General features: G+C 35.4%; 1 protein-coding gene across 6 annotated transcripts in view; it reads right to left on the bottom strand.

Annotated features, from left to right (window-relative positions):
* Positions 1–5,064: 5,064 nt before the first annotated feature.
* Positions 5,065–18,501, bottom strand: part of bco1 (beta-carotene oxygenase 1) — a 28,897-nt gene continuing 15,460 nt past the window's right edge. For all 6 annotated transcript variants that reach the window (XM_073907183.1, XM_073907184.1, XM_073907187.1 and 3 more), the window contains 8 exons: positions 18,142–18,289; positions 15,034–15,175; positions 12,118–12,338; positions 11,780–12,031; positions 9,469–9,571; positions 7,328–7,422; positions 7,064–7,175; positions 5,065–5,334 (listed from right to left, as the gene is read on the bottom strand). In XM_073907183.1, coding sequence (XP_073763284.1) covers positions 5,180–5,334; positions 7,064–7,175; positions 7,328–7,422; positions 9,469–9,571; positions 11,780–12,031; positions 12,118–12,338; positions 15,034–15,175; positions 18,142–18,289 — 1,228 coding nt within the window. In that variant the 3' untranslated portion in view covers positions 5,065–5,179. The remainder of the gene's footprint in view (positions 5,335–7,063; positions 7,176–7,327; positions 7,423–9,468; positions 9,572–11,779; positions 12,032–12,117; positions 12,339–15,033; positions 15,176–18,141; positions 18,290–18,501) is intronic.

Genomic DNA, 18,501 nt, shown 5'->3' with positions numbered 1-18,501 from the left:
GCTGCAATCAAAATCAAGTAATCGAGTACTTACCTCATGTGAAATGAGAACTGCAGAGCCGAGCATTTTTAATAAGGTCCTCACTCCATTCAGCTCTACTGATGGCTGTTAGCCAAAGTCGTCTACGGCTATCATTAAAAGCAGTGTGGTGTACAGTAAAATTTAGGTTTTCTATTTTTTCCGATTTTGGCATCCTACCGCACAACATGACTTGTTTGCTATTGTAACGGTCTTTATTTGCAACCACTATGTGCGGTTGAACCCGTGTGACATTATGTGTGACGTAAGTTGGTAATTCCCCTATATTCTCAAAACATAGTATTTGCATCAATTCTTGTGTTTTGCTGCAAAAATACAGACACACACAAATTTGTACAATTGTTTTTGTTTTTAACTTAAGAACCATATCTGCTGCGTAAAACATAAAACAACTGGATAAGTTGGCGGGTTCATTCCCCTGTGGCAACCCCTGATTAATAAGGGGACTAAGCTGAAAAGAAAATGAATGAATGACTGAGGAACTGTTACAGCAGTATTACAAAACTGGAGGTCTTCCAGCAAGGTACAATTAATATTTATTTTAAATTAATAATTATTCATTTAAAATAATTCATAATATAATGTTGATAACGGGCGACACAGTCGGTATCGCTGTTGCCTCACAGTAAGAAGGTCGCTGGTTCGAGCCTCGGCTGGGTCAGTTGGCATTTCTGTGTGGAGTTTGTATGTTCGCGTGAGTTTCCTCCGGGGGCTCCGGTTTCCCCCACAGTCCAAAGACATGCGGTACAGGTGAATTAGGTAGGCTAAATTGTCCGTAGTGTATATATGTGTGCGAATAAGTGTGTATGGGTTTCCCAGAGATGGGTTCCGGCTGGAAGGGCATCCGCTGCGTAAAAACGTAGTGTATAAGTTGGCGGTTAATTCCACTGTGGCGACCCCACATTAATAAAGGGACTAAGCCGAAAAGAAAATGAATGAATGAATGAATGAATGTTGATAACGTTACAGTGGAAGAACCTAAATAGCTTTCGCCCCTGCTTTTGGGTTTGCTTAAATATCTAAATGTATGTTAATTTATCAGGGTCAAATGGGCCTATCATGTTTATTTTTGACATCTCTTTCAATAATTGTTTAATTAAAAAATAATTGAATGTGCCTATTGTGTGAATACATGTTTTTACATTGTACTTATGATTAAATTAAATACCAGCATGCAATTGCATCTGTAACTAATTTCTGTGAACATGTGTACACATACTGTTGACCATCCCTTACACCTTAACCCACCCTTAAACCTATCCATACCACCAAACCAGTCCCTAATCCTACCCGTATCCCATCTCAAGAGCACCAGAAGTGTTCTGCAATACATTATCAACACAATAAGTATTTGCATTTAATTTCTGATGTAAGTACATAGTAGTTAAGGCAGTCTAATATAAAGTGAGATTTATATTGTGTCCCAAAATAAAACACAAAACTATCTTAAACTCATGTTAAACAGCCTTATTTCAGTCATTTACCCAAAACCCTCTTGACTTCAGAACAATGAAATCTGAAATAGCCCACTAAAGTGCTAACTCATTTCCTTTTCTAGGTTTTGTCTATAAAAATGTCACCACATGAAGCTACAATCACGTCCTACAGGAAATAAGAGGCAAGGGAAATAACCAACAGGAATTTTGGGTTTTTAATATCGAGTAACACTTGATTTTGATGGTTCATTTGAGTATTAATAGACTCTCTGCTTAATATATGTTGATACAGAAACTGACTATAAGAAACTTTGCAAGTACATGTCAACTTACACTAACCCTAACCCCAACCTAACAGTCTACTTTTAGTATAATGAGAATTAGTTGGCATGTGGATGCAATGTAACTTAACAACAGGCCATCAAATTAAAGTGTGCCCTAATCTCGTAACTATAGCCTAATTATTTTTAAGTTTTATTTTTTTATTTAATAATGTAATTAATTTTAATGTAATTCATTTTTTTAAGACAATATCACCTAGTCTGTATAATTATATTTTGCATGACAGCGCAAAGGGATAGTTCATCCAAAAAAAATTAATAAATAAATGTAAAAAAAAAAAAATAGGGAGGCTTTTTTCTTCCTATTTACTCACCCTTAAGTGGTTCCAAACCTTTATGAATTTGGAATAATATGCATATTCTCTTTGTACATCCAAATTAACGTAAAACCCTTCCCTGCCTCCAACACTGTATGAATATGCTCATCTACTTTGGCCAGACCAAACAAAAAAGCAATGGCAAAAGCAAGCAAAAAGAGAAACTTTGAACAGAATGTGACATAGAGGTGCTCCTTTTGGAGGTAGACTGGGAAAAAAACTTGTTTTTTGCAAGTTTGTCCTCCGTAATTAATAACAAAAGAAAAAAATAGAGTGGGAGAGTTTGGCTGACGCGGTTAACGCAGTGGGTCTGAACATCACACAGTAAGTGAATTAAAAAAGAAATGGTCCGATATAAAGGTGTAAAATTTTGTAAAGTCTATAGCAGCATTAGCGACGTAGCTGTAAAGCGCATGGCAACACGTTTTGACACGTTCGATCATGAACTCGTTTTGAATCCAGCGTCTGATGAACTCATTTTTCTTTTTTGCCCCACTACAGATCATATTATGCCTACTCTTCATCACGTTGAAGACAAGTAGGAATCATAATTAAGTGTGTTTATTATGTTAAGCGCATTTGAATATCACATATTATTTTGCACATTTATTCAATGGAAATGTTTCCGATTCATGTATGCAAATTCGTCTTCAGATGGCGCCTTTATAGCAATGTGCGTGCAGTTGATCTCTCTGATTAGATTGGGAAAACCGGCAATTGCTGCAAATTGCGCTTAACTTTTTGGCTTGTCAACTGCATGGTATGGAAACCTTATATACCTGCTAAAAATGTGGATGATTCCGTTCCATACAGCTGCCATTGCACGGCTACTTTGTAGTGTGCAATTTAACAATATTGCCTCTAGGAGTCGCCAATGGAGTTAAAAAAAAACACAAATAAGAAATGCATGTATGCCAGAAATGTAGTTGGTGTGGACCAACGCGCATTCTCATGTTCATTTCATCGTTAGTAAATCCAAACGTAAGCGTGAAATCTGGCGTACGCAAAGTTTTTGTGCGTACGCAACGTTGATACATAGGAAAGCAGAACACCCAAAAGAATCTCAAGCCAACACGGGGAGAACACAGAAATGCCAACTAACCCAGCCGGGGCTTGAACCAGCGATCTTCTTGCTGTGAGGCAATTGAGCTACCCACTGTACCACTGTGACACCTTCATTTTAAAAACTAAATAAATTTTTAAGTATTGTTTCAGTGTTTCCAATATGTACTGTGGAAGAGATATTAAACATTACAAGCAGTTGGTTAACATGAAATGATCAAGTTATTTCAACTTACAGCACATCAAAGTGACAAAAAAATCTTTGTACAACTTAAAAAATGTAGTTTTGAACCTGATTAACTTATTAAAGGGCACCTATGGTGAAAAATCTACTTTTAAAGCAGTTTGGACATACATGTGTGTAAGTATAGTGTATATACTGTCATACTGGGGTGATATAAACACACCCAGCCCTTTTTTTTTCAAATTTAACAACATAAAAACGGTGGATTAATTGGAGCAGTTTTCAGATCGACCGCAACTTGACGTAGGAGTGCGGTCTCCCCGCCCACCAATATTGATTGACAGCTCTGCGCATTAACATGTCTCCGTAGTAATGCATATACTCATATCAACAAGACAGGATGAGCGCAAGGCAACCGGGAATAAAAGGTCTGTTCAGTTTGCTAGGATCATCAACCATCATCAGACGTGATCAAGAGTGAGTTTTACAAGTTTAGCATGTTTTAAAACGTGTGCACGTGTGTAATGAAGTACAGCCATTCACTTCATCAGCGCAGCCGCGTGTCTCTCTCACTGTCTGTGTGTGTCTGCGTGTCTACGCTATGTATGTGTGTGTCTGCGCTATGTGTCTGTGTTATGTGTGTGTGTGTGTCAGCGGTACATGTCTGTGCTATGTGTGTGTGTGTGTTTGCATGTCTACGCTATGTATGTGTGTGTGTGTGTGTGTGTGTGTGTCTGCGCTACATGTCTGTGCTATGTGTGTGTGTGTGTCTGTGTGTCTGCACTGTGTGTGCGTGAACTCACTGTTGCAACTCCACAAAAAATGCATCAAAAACTGATTGGTAAAGGTCTTAAGCCGCCTTTCCACTGCACACGACAAACGACAAGCGACAGAACGGAAGTCATTCATTTCCATTGTTCATAAATGTAAGTAAGAAAGTAATAAAAATATATATTTTTCATGTTGTCTCCACATTCCCTCCAATATTTTAGAGTTCTATGAGTTTCTAGTATTCATTCATCCATTAAACTATATAAAAGCACAGAGAATAAAGGCTATTACTTTTGCAGTTCTTTTTTTCGGACACCGTGAGAATCAGGCTTCGCCCCCGTGGTGCACGACAACACTGAAAATACTGTGCGGCTGCCACAAGGGGGCGTATTCTGACAGTCGTGTCAAAATGTCGTGTGCAGTGGAAAAGCGGCTTTACTGTAGTATTTCTCACAAACGTTAGATCTGCTTCCTGAGGCAGCCGAGGGCGTGTTGAAGCATGTTGCTGACAGGCACGTGGGAACGATGGGCGGGGATGACTAGCCTTAAAGGCCCAGTGCAAAAAAACAGCAACAACCTTATCCCAGCTATAATACAGACATTTCAAGCAGCTATAATAAATACTCTGATTGGTGTTTTGAGCTGAAACTTTACATACACATTAAGGGGACACAAAAGACTTATAATAAATATGAAAAAGGGGTAACCTATGTGCCCTTTAAAGCAAGATAAAGATATTTGTTGCCTTGACTATTTGTCATAGTGTATCAGTGTTCAATATCAGCGTGTTAATGCATGAGAGACAGGCATGAATAAAATCTGAACAATCTTCATTTTCCTACAGAAACAGCCTTGTTAATTTATAATCCAGCCCTGAATCCCTTCAAAAGTTCAAACAGTTGCTGTGACCATAATGACAGTAATAACTTATCTTTATTATTACTGCATTTACAGTAAAAAAAGGGACTAACATTTAACATTCATGTTTAATATATATATATAGCTATACAGCTGGCAGACATCAAACCCTCAGCTGCTGCCTGGTATGAAGTATCCATGCATGTCCATGTGAATTTCTACATCTAAGCATGCCCGGGCAATCTCTTTGAAAGACTTGGCATCAAGCACCAGTAGAAAGCCACCCTGCAGAGGTTTGTTATTAATGATAACTGTCAGAACTACACCTAAAAGAGAAGAAAGACACAGAAAAAATGTTGAGTTACAATTTTAGAGCTGTGGCAAAAACAATTGTTTACATTTATAAAAGATATTCTTTATTTCATCGATTCTGAAAAACTAGCCTAGTTTTTAACATCAGATGGCGCTCTAGGCTAGTTTTTAATAGCAGATCGTGCTCTAGGCTAGTTTAGTTTTTAACAGCTGATGGTGCTCTAGGTTAGATTTTACATCAGATGGTGCTTTGGGCTAGTTTTTAACAGCAGACGGTGCTTTGGGCTAGTTTTTAACAGCGGATGGTCCTCTAGGTTAGTTTAACAGCAGATGTCACTCTAGGTTAGTTTTTAACAGCTGATGGTGCTCTAGGTTAGATTTTACATCAGATGGAACTTTAGGCTAGTTTTTAACAGCAGATGGTGCTTTGGGCTAGTTTTTAACAGCAGATGGTGCTCTAGGCTAGGTTTTAACAGCGGATGGTGCTCTAGGCTAGTTTTTTAACAGCGGATGGTCCTCTAGGTTAGTTTAACAGCAGATGTCACTCTAGGTTAGTTTTTAATAGCTGATGGTTCTCTAGGCTAGTTTTAACAGCTGATGTTGCTCTAGACTAGTTTTTAACAGCTGATGGTCATCTAGGCTAGTTTCTAACAGCAGATGGCACTCTAGGCTAGTTTTTAAACAACGGAGGGTACTCTAGGCTAGTTTTTAACAGCAGATGTCGCTCTAGGCTAGTTTTTAACAGCAGATGGTGCTTTGGGCTGGTTTTTAACAGCAGATGGTGCTCTAGGCTAGTATTTAACAGCGGATGGTGCTCTAGGCTAGTTTTTAACAGCGGATGGTGCTCTAGGTTAGTTTTACAGCTGATTTCACTCTAGGCTAGTTTTTAATAGCTGATGGTTCTCTAGGCTAGTTTTAACAGCTGATGTTGCTCTAGACTAGTTTTTAACAGCTGATGGTCATCTAGGCTAGTTTCTAACAGCGGATGGCACTCTAGGCTAGTTTTTAAACAACGGAGGGCACTCTAGGCTAGCTTTTAACAGCAGTTGGTGCTCTAGGTTAGTTTAACTGTGGATGTCGCTCTAGGGTAGTTTTTAACAGCAGATGGTGCTCTAGGTTAGTTTAACAGCGAATGTCGCTCTAGGCTAGTTTTTAACAGCAGATGGTGCTCGAAGCTAGTTTTTAACAGCTAATGGTCATCTAGGCTAGTTTCTAACAGCGGAGGGCACTATAGGCTAGTTTTTATCAGCAGATGAAGCTCTAGGCTAGTTTTTAACAGTGGAGGGCACTCTAGGCTAGTTTTTAACAGCAGATGGCGCTCTAGGCTAGTTTTTAACAGCAGATGTCGCTCTAGGCTAGTTTTTAACAGCAGTTGGCACTCTAGGCTAGTTTTTAACAGCAGATGTCGTTCTAGGCTAGTTTTTAACAGCAGTTGGCACTCTAGGCTATTTTTTAACAGCACTTGGCTTAACAGCAGATGACGCTCTAGGCTAGTTTTTAACAGCGGATGTCACTCTAGGCAAGTTTTTAACAGCGGATTGTGATCTAGGCTAGTTTTTAACCATACACTCAAATGCTCACAAGGATAAGCGCTCAAAGTCATGCAAAGTTTTTTTTATTTTGCTAAGAGAAAACTTTTGTAAATCGCCTAAACCTTTTCCCAAATATGTTAATGATTAATTTAGGTTAAAGTGATATATAAAAATAATATACTATAAAATACTGTATGATTAAATAACTAACCATCATCTTCATCAACTGCACCAGGCCTGGGAATGAAAACGGGCTCTGATGCAAAACCGTCATCTCCTTTCCACTCAATCTGCTGCTTTGTGTCAGCATCAAACTTCACAATCTGGAAGAAAATGCACAGAATTCAAAAACGATTTGCAAAAATATTTCAACATGCAGCTAATATTACCAGGGTTGTGATTTTGATTCTAATAAAATGCATTTACTGATTAAAATGCTCATAAATGTACTGTGAAAAAGTAAAACGCCAAATACCCTTGTGGCCACTGGGGATTCGTCTACACAACACATGTATGAATATCTGTACTTCTTTCCATTGAAGTTGTAATTAATTCTTGGAAGTTCCACACCTAAATAAAATGCATGGGTTCAAAGGTTAATAAATAAAATCTAATAACTGTTGTCTTCGTTTCATCCATTAATAAATGCACGTAATGTATACAGTTATGGTCACATTATCAGGTACACCTTCTCAAGTTCATGCAAATATCCTATCAGCCAATCACATGATAGAACTTAATATAGTTACTGAATGTAGGGTCAAAATGATCTGCTAAAGTTTTAACTGAGAATCAGAATGGGGGAGTGAAACATGGCTTAAGAGGTGATTCAAACTGATATAAAAGGCAAACATTTCTTAAATAATCACTTGTTTTAACCAAGGTGAGCAGAAGATCATCTCTAAACACAAAAAAAACATCAGAACTTGAAGCAGATGAGCTACAGCAACAGAAAAAGATCACATCAGTGTCACTCCTGTCAGTTAACAATAACACACTGATTCAAACAAGGGTTGAACAATATTGAAGACTGAAAAATGTCTGCTTAACAGGAATAATCTTGATTTCGAATGTAAATTTCTGATGGTAGGGGCAGATTTTGCATACAGAACAAAGCATGGATCCATCCTGCCTTGTGGCATTATGGTATGGAAAAATTCTTATCAGAATTCTAGTAACCAAAACGATCATGGTTATCAATACTAATTCTTTTAATTATTTTTTAATGACCTAAAAATATCATGTTACAGCAAATGTCACACACCTAAGGAATTTTACAATGTTTTGTATTTAAAAAAAAAAAGTAAAAATTGGAGCTTTATGCAATTTTGCGGCAAACAACATTCACATGAATCCTAGCGTTTTGGAATTGTTTGTTTTTGTTTCTATGGTTTCATGTACATATTTGTCTGTGTTTTAATAGGTACATTTGCTTTTACTCTTGAAAAACTACCCCACAGAGTTCAGTGTTAATATTGTTTTTCACAAAAATGCATAAAGTTGCTTTATATAATCCAATTGGGATTTTTCTGACTGATGTATCTGATTGCTATTTCATTTTGTGAAGAAAATTTACCATGGTTTACCTTGAAACCAGTAATCTTAAACACAACCATGTTGGCCTCCACATCCACCAGATAGTAATCAAACAGAGCAGATTTGGATGAGATGAAATGAGAGATTTACTATGGAGGGCTAGAAGTGCCGGTTGGAAATATATGAAGAATCAAATTATTGACAATTTAAAAAGAATTTATTATTATTATTAATAATAATAATATTAATAATAATAATCTAAAAGATTTGTGTAGCTCTTATTTCATCATTCAGATGTAGCTGAAAAAGGTTTAGTTAATTTTATACATTATTTGAAATACAGAGACACAGCCGTGCATTAAGTCTTGAGCTATGGTTTTCTCTCTGTCTAATGACAGTGCGCATTTCATTTACATTAAGCGAAAGAGGGTTTAGCTCGGCTTAAGGTGAAAGTTTATTGGTTGCTCCAACGTGTGGACTATCCAATGGCATTTTTAAACTCAATTTTTTGAGAAATGTATGTGGCAAAAGAAAAGGAAAAGTAAGTGGCAAATAGAGAGAAAAGCATTTTTCAAATGCCTTTTTAAAAAGTTATTTAATTTGTGCATTTAAATGCATTTTAAATTATTAATACACTCTTTATTGTTTGATTAATCAGCATTTTAAAACTTGATTTAAATAAACATTTATAAAACTGTCCATTTATTTATACATTTAAAAGTTATTTATAAATGTATTGTTTTACAACTTTATTAAATGACCATTAAAAAACACAATTTAAATAAACACATTTAATTATGTTAACTTATTTGTCCATTAATTATCAATTTTGTGATTCATTTTTACACATTTTAATGCTTCAATTATTAAATTGATAATTAGATTTAACATTTTATTTCTAATTGGCACTACTGGTCCTCCATAGTTTACATCATGGCTGTGCTGTTGCAGTAATTGTGTGATGCAGTCATGCCTGTATGGACCAAAATCCTTAACCCATGTTAAAAAATCAACAGAGTTCTAGTACTAGGTAGAGTACCTAATAAATTGGCCATATATACATAGCATATTTAAACTTACCTTCACATAGAACCTCTCCCTGACACATTATTTTCCCATCTTTCTCCTTCACAGCACTTGCTGTTGTGTATTTAAGTTTGACCAGATTCTCACCTGTCTCACCCTGGGTGTCAAGATAAATAAAAGCACTCAATACATGTTTACTGAATATAACCGTAACACAACATATTAAAAAGTACACAATGGAAACACCGGTGTTTGCATTTCAGCTAAATGTCTGAAAATTTTAAACAAATCATGGATGCACAGAAGTACTGCCAGCTGATATTTATAGGCCAATATCGAATTAATTTAAAGCTACTGGCATATCAGCAATAATCTGAAAAAGGCTGAGACTGATTGTTATTAATCACACATGAACAATTAGTTGCACATCTATTAAATAGTGTAAAGATTTTCCTAGAGCAAAAGCAATAAATAATTGCGAAAAAATCTAAATTTCATCTGTACAAAATATCAAATCAAAGTCTAATATGTACAAAATCTCAGATTTACATCAGGAAAGCAGCTGCTGACACAAAACTACTGATTAGTTTGGGCTAAACCATATTGAACAAAAAGAAATCAACTGCACTACTTTTATTGATCAGCAAAGCTTATTTACAGCACTTATCAACAGCAGTGGCTTTCATTTTATTTAATAAATATGTTCTATTATATGGTTGCGTTCTAATTAACTTATGCCTCTTTCATTAATTTAATGGAGAGAAAAAAATATATTACTGTATAGGTTTATATGCACTTGACTGGTATTGGTATAGGCTGAAGGCTTTTGTTGAAATCCGAATATCAATATCGGTATTGGTTTAATATCAGCTAAAGGTTTTTGTTGAAATCCATATATTGGTATCGACTAAAGCTCTGTGTTAAAATGCATATATCAGTATTGCTAGTGGTATACTATCGACTGAAGGTTTTTGTTGAAATGCGTATATCAGTATTGGTATCAGCTGAAAGTTTTTATTGAAATCTGTATATCGGTATTCGTTGAAGGTTTTTGTTGAAATCTGTATATCGTTATTGGTATTGGCTAAAGATTTTTGGTGAAATCTGTAGATCGGTATTGGTATCGGGTAAAGGTTTTTATTGAAATCCATATATCGGTATTGGTATCGGCTGAAGGTTTTTATTGAAATCCATATATCGGTATTGGTATCGGGTGAAGGTTTTTATTAAAATCTATGTATCTGTATTGGTATTGGCTGAAGGTTTTTGTTGAAATCCATATATCGGTATTGGTATCGGGTGAAGGTTTTTATTAAAATCTATGTATCAATATTGGTATTGGCTGAAGGTTTTTGCTGAAATCTGTATATCGATATTGGTTGAAGGTTTTTGTTGAAATCTGTATATCAGTATTGGTATTGGCTGAAGGTTTTGCTGAAATCTGTAGATCGGTATTGGTATTGGCTAAAGGTTTTTATTGAAATCCATATATCTGTATTGGTATCGGGTGAGAGTTTTTATTGAAATCCATATATCTGTATTGGTATCGGGTAAAGGTTTTTATTAAAATCCATATATCTGTATTGGTATTGGCTGAAGGTTTTTGTTGAAATCCATATATCGGTATTGGTATTGGCTGAAGGTTTTTGTTGAAATCTGTATATCGGTATTTGTATCGGCTGAAGGTTTTTATTGAAATCCATATATCGGTATTGGTATTAACTAAAGGTTTTTGGTGAAATCTGTAGATCGGTATTGATATCGGGTGAAGGTTTTTATTGAAATCCATATATTAGTATTGGTATTAACTAAAGGTTTTTGGTGAAATCTGTAGATCGGTATTGATATCGGGTGAAGGTTTTTATTGAAATCCATATATTAGTATTGGTATTAACTAAAGGTTTTTGTTGAAATCTCTTTATCGGTATTAATATACTATTGGCTGAAGGTTTTTATTGAATTTCGTATATCGGTATTGGCTGAAGGTTTTTGTTGAAATCCGTATATCTGTATTGGGAAACTGTCGGTTGAAGGTTTTTGTTGAAATCCTTATATCGGTATTGGCTGAAGGTTTTTGTTGAAATCTGTATATCGGTATTGGTTTTGGAAGGTTTTTGTTGAAATAGGTATATCGGTATTGGTAAACTGTCGCCTGAAGGTTTTTGTTGAAATCCATATATCGCTATTGGTATAGTATAGGCTGAAGGTTTTTGTTAAATTCTGTATATCAGTATTGGTTTCGGTATACAATCAGTTGAAGGTTTTTGTTGAAATCTGTATATTCCTTATCCGAAATCCATATTCACCCAGTAATTTCTGTGGATGCTTATCAAATAAAAATCAGCAAACACTGTAAACAGCATACCTGGTCACTAAGGGGAAACACAAATCTTGTGAACTTGGGTTTGCAGTACAAATTTGTTGCTCCCATCGTCTCCTTCAGCTTGTTCAGGTAAAAGAATTCATACAAGTTGTTGTCATCATAGGCAATCACATCAAAAACAACATGCCCATCATCTTCAAAGGCATTGACTTGATGGTAGACGGTCATTGCATCAGTGTAGAATTTGGTCGCAACCTCCTTTTTTGTGTTTCGGTCAATAAGATGAATGAGTGTCTGGTGAACATGAGAGTTTAAAGAAATGCTAAGTAAATAGTGACATTTTCCAGATACCAAGCACATCTAAAAGAGTACATTCTTACACTGTCTTCAGGGTGAAACTTCATGCAGCTGGCCCAGCTCACCCTCCTCAAATAAGCCGTGGCCATTTTTAGGATATCCAGCTTCAAGGGTTGCTCGATGAAGATGAAGTAGTTGTCGGTCATGCCAAAGCTGTGGTAGTAACTTGGCGTGAGGAGGGAACGGCAGGGCAGGGTGCACACAGCCTCAGCGCTTTTCAAAGGTGGAGATCCATCTGGCCTGCCTTAGGATCAATTGCTTAGAGTTCAGTAGAGGGTTACTGAATGCAAGCAGGTTGTGTAATTCATGAAAAATACAACATTTCTACAGTCTGAATTAATTGATCTACAAAATGATTCAAGTTTTCAAAGTGCTCAGAATCTGGCGACATAGGCTGGTCAAAATGTAAGTGCAAAACTTTTTCACAATCCAAATTTTTCAAAATGATTACAAATGTTTTGTTAATTGTTCAGTTTAAGGCATATAATCTCCTGATTATATTTGTATTATCCTAAATATACTGTTTTTAGAATACATTTTTTTAGCATTTAGTCCTTTATTAGGATCGGACTGTATAATACACAAGATTCAAAGTTGGAAAGAGTTTTTTTTTTTTTTTACTTTAACCCATTGAAAGTAAACAGTGTATGATATTGTCATAATAAAAGAAAGTATTGTAAAAAATTGAATATGTTTTGTTTGTCGCATATGGGTAACTATTTATGTGACGTGGGTAAATGGTGTGTTTTAATCCAGCTACCACCGCAAGTGTATTTCAAAGCTGTGAGTAGCACGTATGCTAATGTTTATCGTTGAAGTTTTTGACAGGTTAGAGGTTAAGTTTAATAAAAAAAAATTGAATTAAAACAATCTGTTAAATGCTATATTCCAGTTTTTTTTACTCACATGCATCTTTTTAAAAACATCGGGGGGGAAATGAAGAATTAAGTTAAACAAGGAAGCATTTTAGACCATGGATCTTAAAAGTCTGTAACGTGTAAAACGGGCTATATATATATATATATATATATATATATATATATATATATATATATATATATATATATATATATATATATATATATATATATATATATATATATATATTATCTGCAATCTAAAGGTTCAAAATTACCTTTAGAGTTCATTCTTAACAATTCATATTACTAATCAAAACATTTTTAATTGGAGTTATTGAAATGTACAAAATGTCTTTGAGGAAGATGTAATAAAAGAAAAAAATGATAATTTTGATTATTCATTTTTGATGAATATTTTTTTTTCCCAAAAAAATGCACCTGTGCACTTTAAGATTGGTTTTGTCATTTAGGGTCTCGTTTAATTAATAGCATAATATTTGAATGGCTTTGAAGTAAGCACACACATTCCCCTGAGCAGAAAGCCATCTGATTTACTAGAGATGAAAGTGTCATTTCAAATGGTTTATATACTGTATATATATATATTGTGTGTGTGTGTGTGTGTGTGTGTGTGTGTGTGTGTATGTGTGTATGTATGTACGTACTGTATGCATGTATGTATGTATGTATGTATGTATGTATGTATGTATGTATGTATGTATGTATATATATATATATATATATATATATATATATATATATATATATATATATATATATATATATATATATATATATATATATATGAGCTGCACGATTCTGGCTAAAATGAGAATCACAATTTTTTTTGCCTAAAATAAAGATCCCGATTTTCTCACGATTCTGTAGATGTAAAAAAAAGGTTAATATGAGTGGGCTATTATTATTGTTATTCTCAAACATGTGGTACAACAGCAATAGGTTTTGTGTAGCTGTACTGTTGGTTAAAATGCAAAATTTTGTATAGACTTGGAATGGTGGCTTTTGGATACTTTTTGGGCTGGAATTAGTCAGCTACATCTGGCTGTGTGCGCTTTCGGTTTCAAAGAGCAGTTCACTTCCCACGCGGCTCCCAAACGATCACTCTATGCCACAACCTGAATGTTATTTACAACTTCATTACCTGTTATTTACAGCATATGCAGGTTTTGTTCACTAAAGTAAACTTCATTCAGAGGCGCTTGCGCCCGCTCTCCCTGTGTTAACAGCTGACAGTCAACTCACGTCACAAGTGACTTTGCGATCGCAAATACATTACATGAAGACAGAAACTACATTTTTGAGGTGAAATTGTATCGTATAAATACAGCATGTGACTCTTTCAACACTATTTGGAAGTGTCCACGTTGCTGAATAATGTATGTAAAACAATGTGAGGACTTGCAAGGTCACTTTTTGCTTCTCTTGAAAATATGATTGACAGAATCGTAGAAATGCTGGATTAAGATCGTCTAGGGCAGGGGTGTCAAACTCCTAAAATTCCTGGAGGGCCGAAGCCCTGCACAGTTTAGTTCCAACCCTGATCCAACACACTTACCTGTAGGTTTCAAACAAGCCCGAAGGACTCAATTAGTTTGATCAGGTGTGTTTAATTAGGGTTGGAACTAAATTGTGCAGAGCTGCGGCCTTTTTGGAACTGAGTTTGAAACCTGTGGTCTAGGGGGTCGAATCGAGATCGACCCAATCTTTTTACGATTAATTGTGCAGCTCTAATATATATTTAATTAGATTAACTTGAAAGTGACTTGCTAGACTAAGCTACGACTTGACTTGACGTGACTTGAAATAAGCAGTGGCTTGACTTGAAAAATTGTCTTGCTTGAGACTTGAAGGTTATGACTTGAGACTTGCTTGTGAATTGCACATGTGTGACTTACTCGCACCTCTGGTAAATACTAAATCATTTAGAAAAAAGGATTGTTCTGAATTCACATAACTGGTTCTACTTGGTTAATACATTGGGGTTTAGATCGAAACAAAACCTTACGTTTAAAAATAGTTAGGTGAATCATGAAGCAGAAAATGCAACAGCATACTTACTTTCTCCTGGGACCTTGAACAACATGTATTTGGTTTTGCCCTTCTCCGCGATGCATGTTCCCATACTGTAGCTGTTTCCCTCTTTGTCATAATGTGTATGAGAAGCCACGATACTTACAGGAAGGTATTTCAGGTAGTCAATCTTGAAGAAATAACACAACCACAATAATCTTTGAGAACATGCAGACAAAAACATTTCAATAATGACAATTTATAATACCCTGAATCTCCTCAAGGTCATTTGAGGAACTCTTGATGGATTAAAAACTTTGTGGCTTTGTATGTGAATGTCGAAACAATGTCATGATGAATGCACACCATAATCAAAGCTAATAACGATCCTAAAAGTGGTCACTTTTGGACCCAGGGTTGAACCATTCAGTAAAGTCAGACACATTCCAAAGATGTTCAGTGGGCTTAAAGTCAACTGGGGGTTAATTTAAGTGTGAAAATACGTGTGAAAAGACTCCTTTCACAATATAACGCCTAAGAGTCCTGGAATATGACCATGTGATGGATCTTCTGTTATGGTTGTTTAAGAAAGCTACACACTCTGCTATGTATATATCAAAGCAGAAACATGTTAACCACATAGATATCAAATCATAGCTATTTGTTTAGGCAGACCAGTGTAGTTATATGAAAGACATGCTCTTGCTGCATGAGAAAGAATTATTCAGTTGTCCGTTTAAACTCTTGAGACTAACCATATTCTGTACACAACCATGTTACGTACAGATTATTGTTTAACACCAATCTCTAAATACATAGGTCGTAGACAAGCTATAATCTGTGTCATCTTTATACCTCCTACCATATGTTTCTCAAAAAATCTGTAAGTGTGCTACGTCCACCTAATGCGCTTTAAAATAGACAGTAGGCAAACTAAAAGGACAAGTGTCGCTTGGGAAGGGAGACATTTAGAGGAACGACAATATGCATTTGCATTTATTTGTGCATCACACAGTATTACAGATTTTATCAATTGAATATTATGTTATCACAAATTGTTAAATCGATTATCTTTTGTTGAATAAATGTTTTAAAATGGGGATATTTAAATGTCAGTTGTGGGTGATTACATGGCGCGACTACTCTCTGCCACAGAGAGAGCCTGAGAGAAAACGCTGCAAACGCTGTTTGGATGATCTTTGTGCAGTGATGATGTTTTTATTCATAAAAGACCAGTTAGGTTAGCGTTAATTTGCATGAATTTAATGTTTTATTTTTTTAATTGTCATGCTGTAATAAAATAAACATGATAAAAAAAATACGATTGAATAATTTCAAACTTTCACAAAAATTTATTAAATATAACATTAACTTTAAATTAAACACAATAATAATATATTCTGATGCTGGGATTTAAGAAGACTTAAAGCAATGTCTATTATGCTGGTGAATTGAAGTTATGCATCTTGTACGGAAGGAACAATGTTTTAATCGTTTACGCTAAAAACAATATGCGAGCAGAGTAGTATGTTCAAATTCATTTACTTGAAAAACAGTATGTGTGAAGTACCTGGATGAGCTCCTACTTTCGGTGATATTCTAAAGTGCGCATCCGATGCAGGTTATGCTACGCCATGATGCACCGCAAAAGAATTCATGAATGGGAGCGAAGCGATGCAACTGATGCGGATAGGTCACGTAATGATTACAAAATGGCAGATGTAGTAGATCTGAGTTCTATTCTACTCACATTCATACTCTATAGAATGTTCGTTTCTAACGGTTGAGTAGTAAATAAAAATTCAAATGCAGTACTTATAGAGTAGTAGTCGATTTCAGAAGCAGCCTATTTATCTACCTCCTACTTACCACCTTAAAAAAATATAGACCTGTGCCTGGTTTGATTAGGATGAGGATGAAAATGTGTACTGTTGGTGTGCCTTTGTTGTCACGATACTGGAATTAAGTCCTAATCGATACTGAAGTTTTAAAAAATATACAAAATTTCCAGCTAAAATTTGAGCGCTACTGAGCATGCTCTTAAACAGCGCTGGAGCATTTCAAAGTCACGTCGATCAGCTGGTTTGTCTATAAGCTGACATACGAACGATTCACTGATTGAACTTTTGGCTCTGTGGTTACACTCAGTAAACAGAGATGAGTTTGGTGAACTGATAATCTTCATGGCCGATTACAGTCATTTCTGTTGAGCACATGAACACAACAACAAATCAGCACCATTTAAGAACGTGCCTAATAGCGCTAAAATGTTAGCAGGAAATGGACGTTTTTAAAATTTCAGTATAGATTGGTACCGAATTCCAGTGTCGTGATAATCCTACTTCAGGAATAGAGTTGGGAAACACTGATCTAAAGGACCTTTCATACACCCCAATCTAAAAATGCTTTCTTACTTAAATTTTTTTGTCCAAATATCTAAAAATTCTTAAATCAAGAAACATTTTCTAGACAAGCAAAACATTTTGTCTTGTTGTAAAAAATAATGTGAAAATTAAGTGAGTTTTTCTCCAAAACAAGCAAAATTATTTCCAATGGAGTAAGCAAAAGTCAAAAGACAAGATTATTTTGCTCACACCACAGGCAAATTATTTAGACATTATGCTTTGCTTGTCTTAAAAATGTTGCTTGATTTAAGAATTTTTAGATATTTGTTCTAGAAACAAGACAAAAATAATTAAGTAAGAAAAGCATTTTTTGCAATATTCGCTGGTTAAGTGTGAAGTCACGCTAAGCGGCTTCCGGGTCCAAGCGCTTTATTCAACTGAATGGGGAGACTAGTGAAATGGTAACAATAAACGTTTAAAAAGCTTTACTTTCGAAAATCACGATCGCAATATATGTCCATGCCTAATATCCGATGGCCAGAAAGTGATTCATTTTTTTATAAACTGTTGAAATTTTGCTATTTGTGATGCAGCAAGCCCAGAGATTGTTGCGTACACTATGACTTTATATAAAATTAACTTTAATGTGTGATATGAATAAAAAGTGATCATAAACGAATGATTTCTCAACTGAAATGAGTGGCGGCTTGGACCCGGAAACAGTATTACATACGCCACCACTTAACAAGCGGATACAGTTTCATGACTGAACTAGATATTATTCCAACCACATCTTTTTTTTTTTTTTTACCTTTTCCTGAGTCTCTAAAGTAACAGGGTCAATTTTCCGAATATAATTGGTTTCAGACGTAGCATGGAAGTCATTTCCATATTTGATTATGTTATTCCCACAGTTGTCAGTGAAGTCTGGGATGGTGTGGCTGAGGAAGGTGATCACTCTGTAAACAGAGTTAAAAGGAACACAATTAATGTATAATTAACAACAGGTTTATGCAGACATTTATTCATTCATTTTCCTTCAGTTATTTCAGTTCCCTTATTTATCAGGGGTCACCACAGCAGAATGAATCGACAATTATTCCACCAATTTAAATCAACTAGGGCATGCTGTTTTAACAATCAATCTAAACTGTAAAAAATGTTGAATTCC

The sequence above is a fragment of the Danio rerio genome, chromosome 7, assembly GCF_049306965.1.
Source record: "Danio rerio strain Tuebingen ecotype United States chromosome 7, GRCz12tu, whole genome shotgun sequence".
In the NCBI taxonomy this organism is placed as follows: Eukaryota; Metazoa; Chordata; class Actinopteri; order Cypriniformes; family Danionidae; genus Danio; species Danio rerio.
The sequence above is the reverse complement of the archived record's forward strand: the minus strand, read 5'-3'. Positions and strand labels throughout refer to the sequence as shown.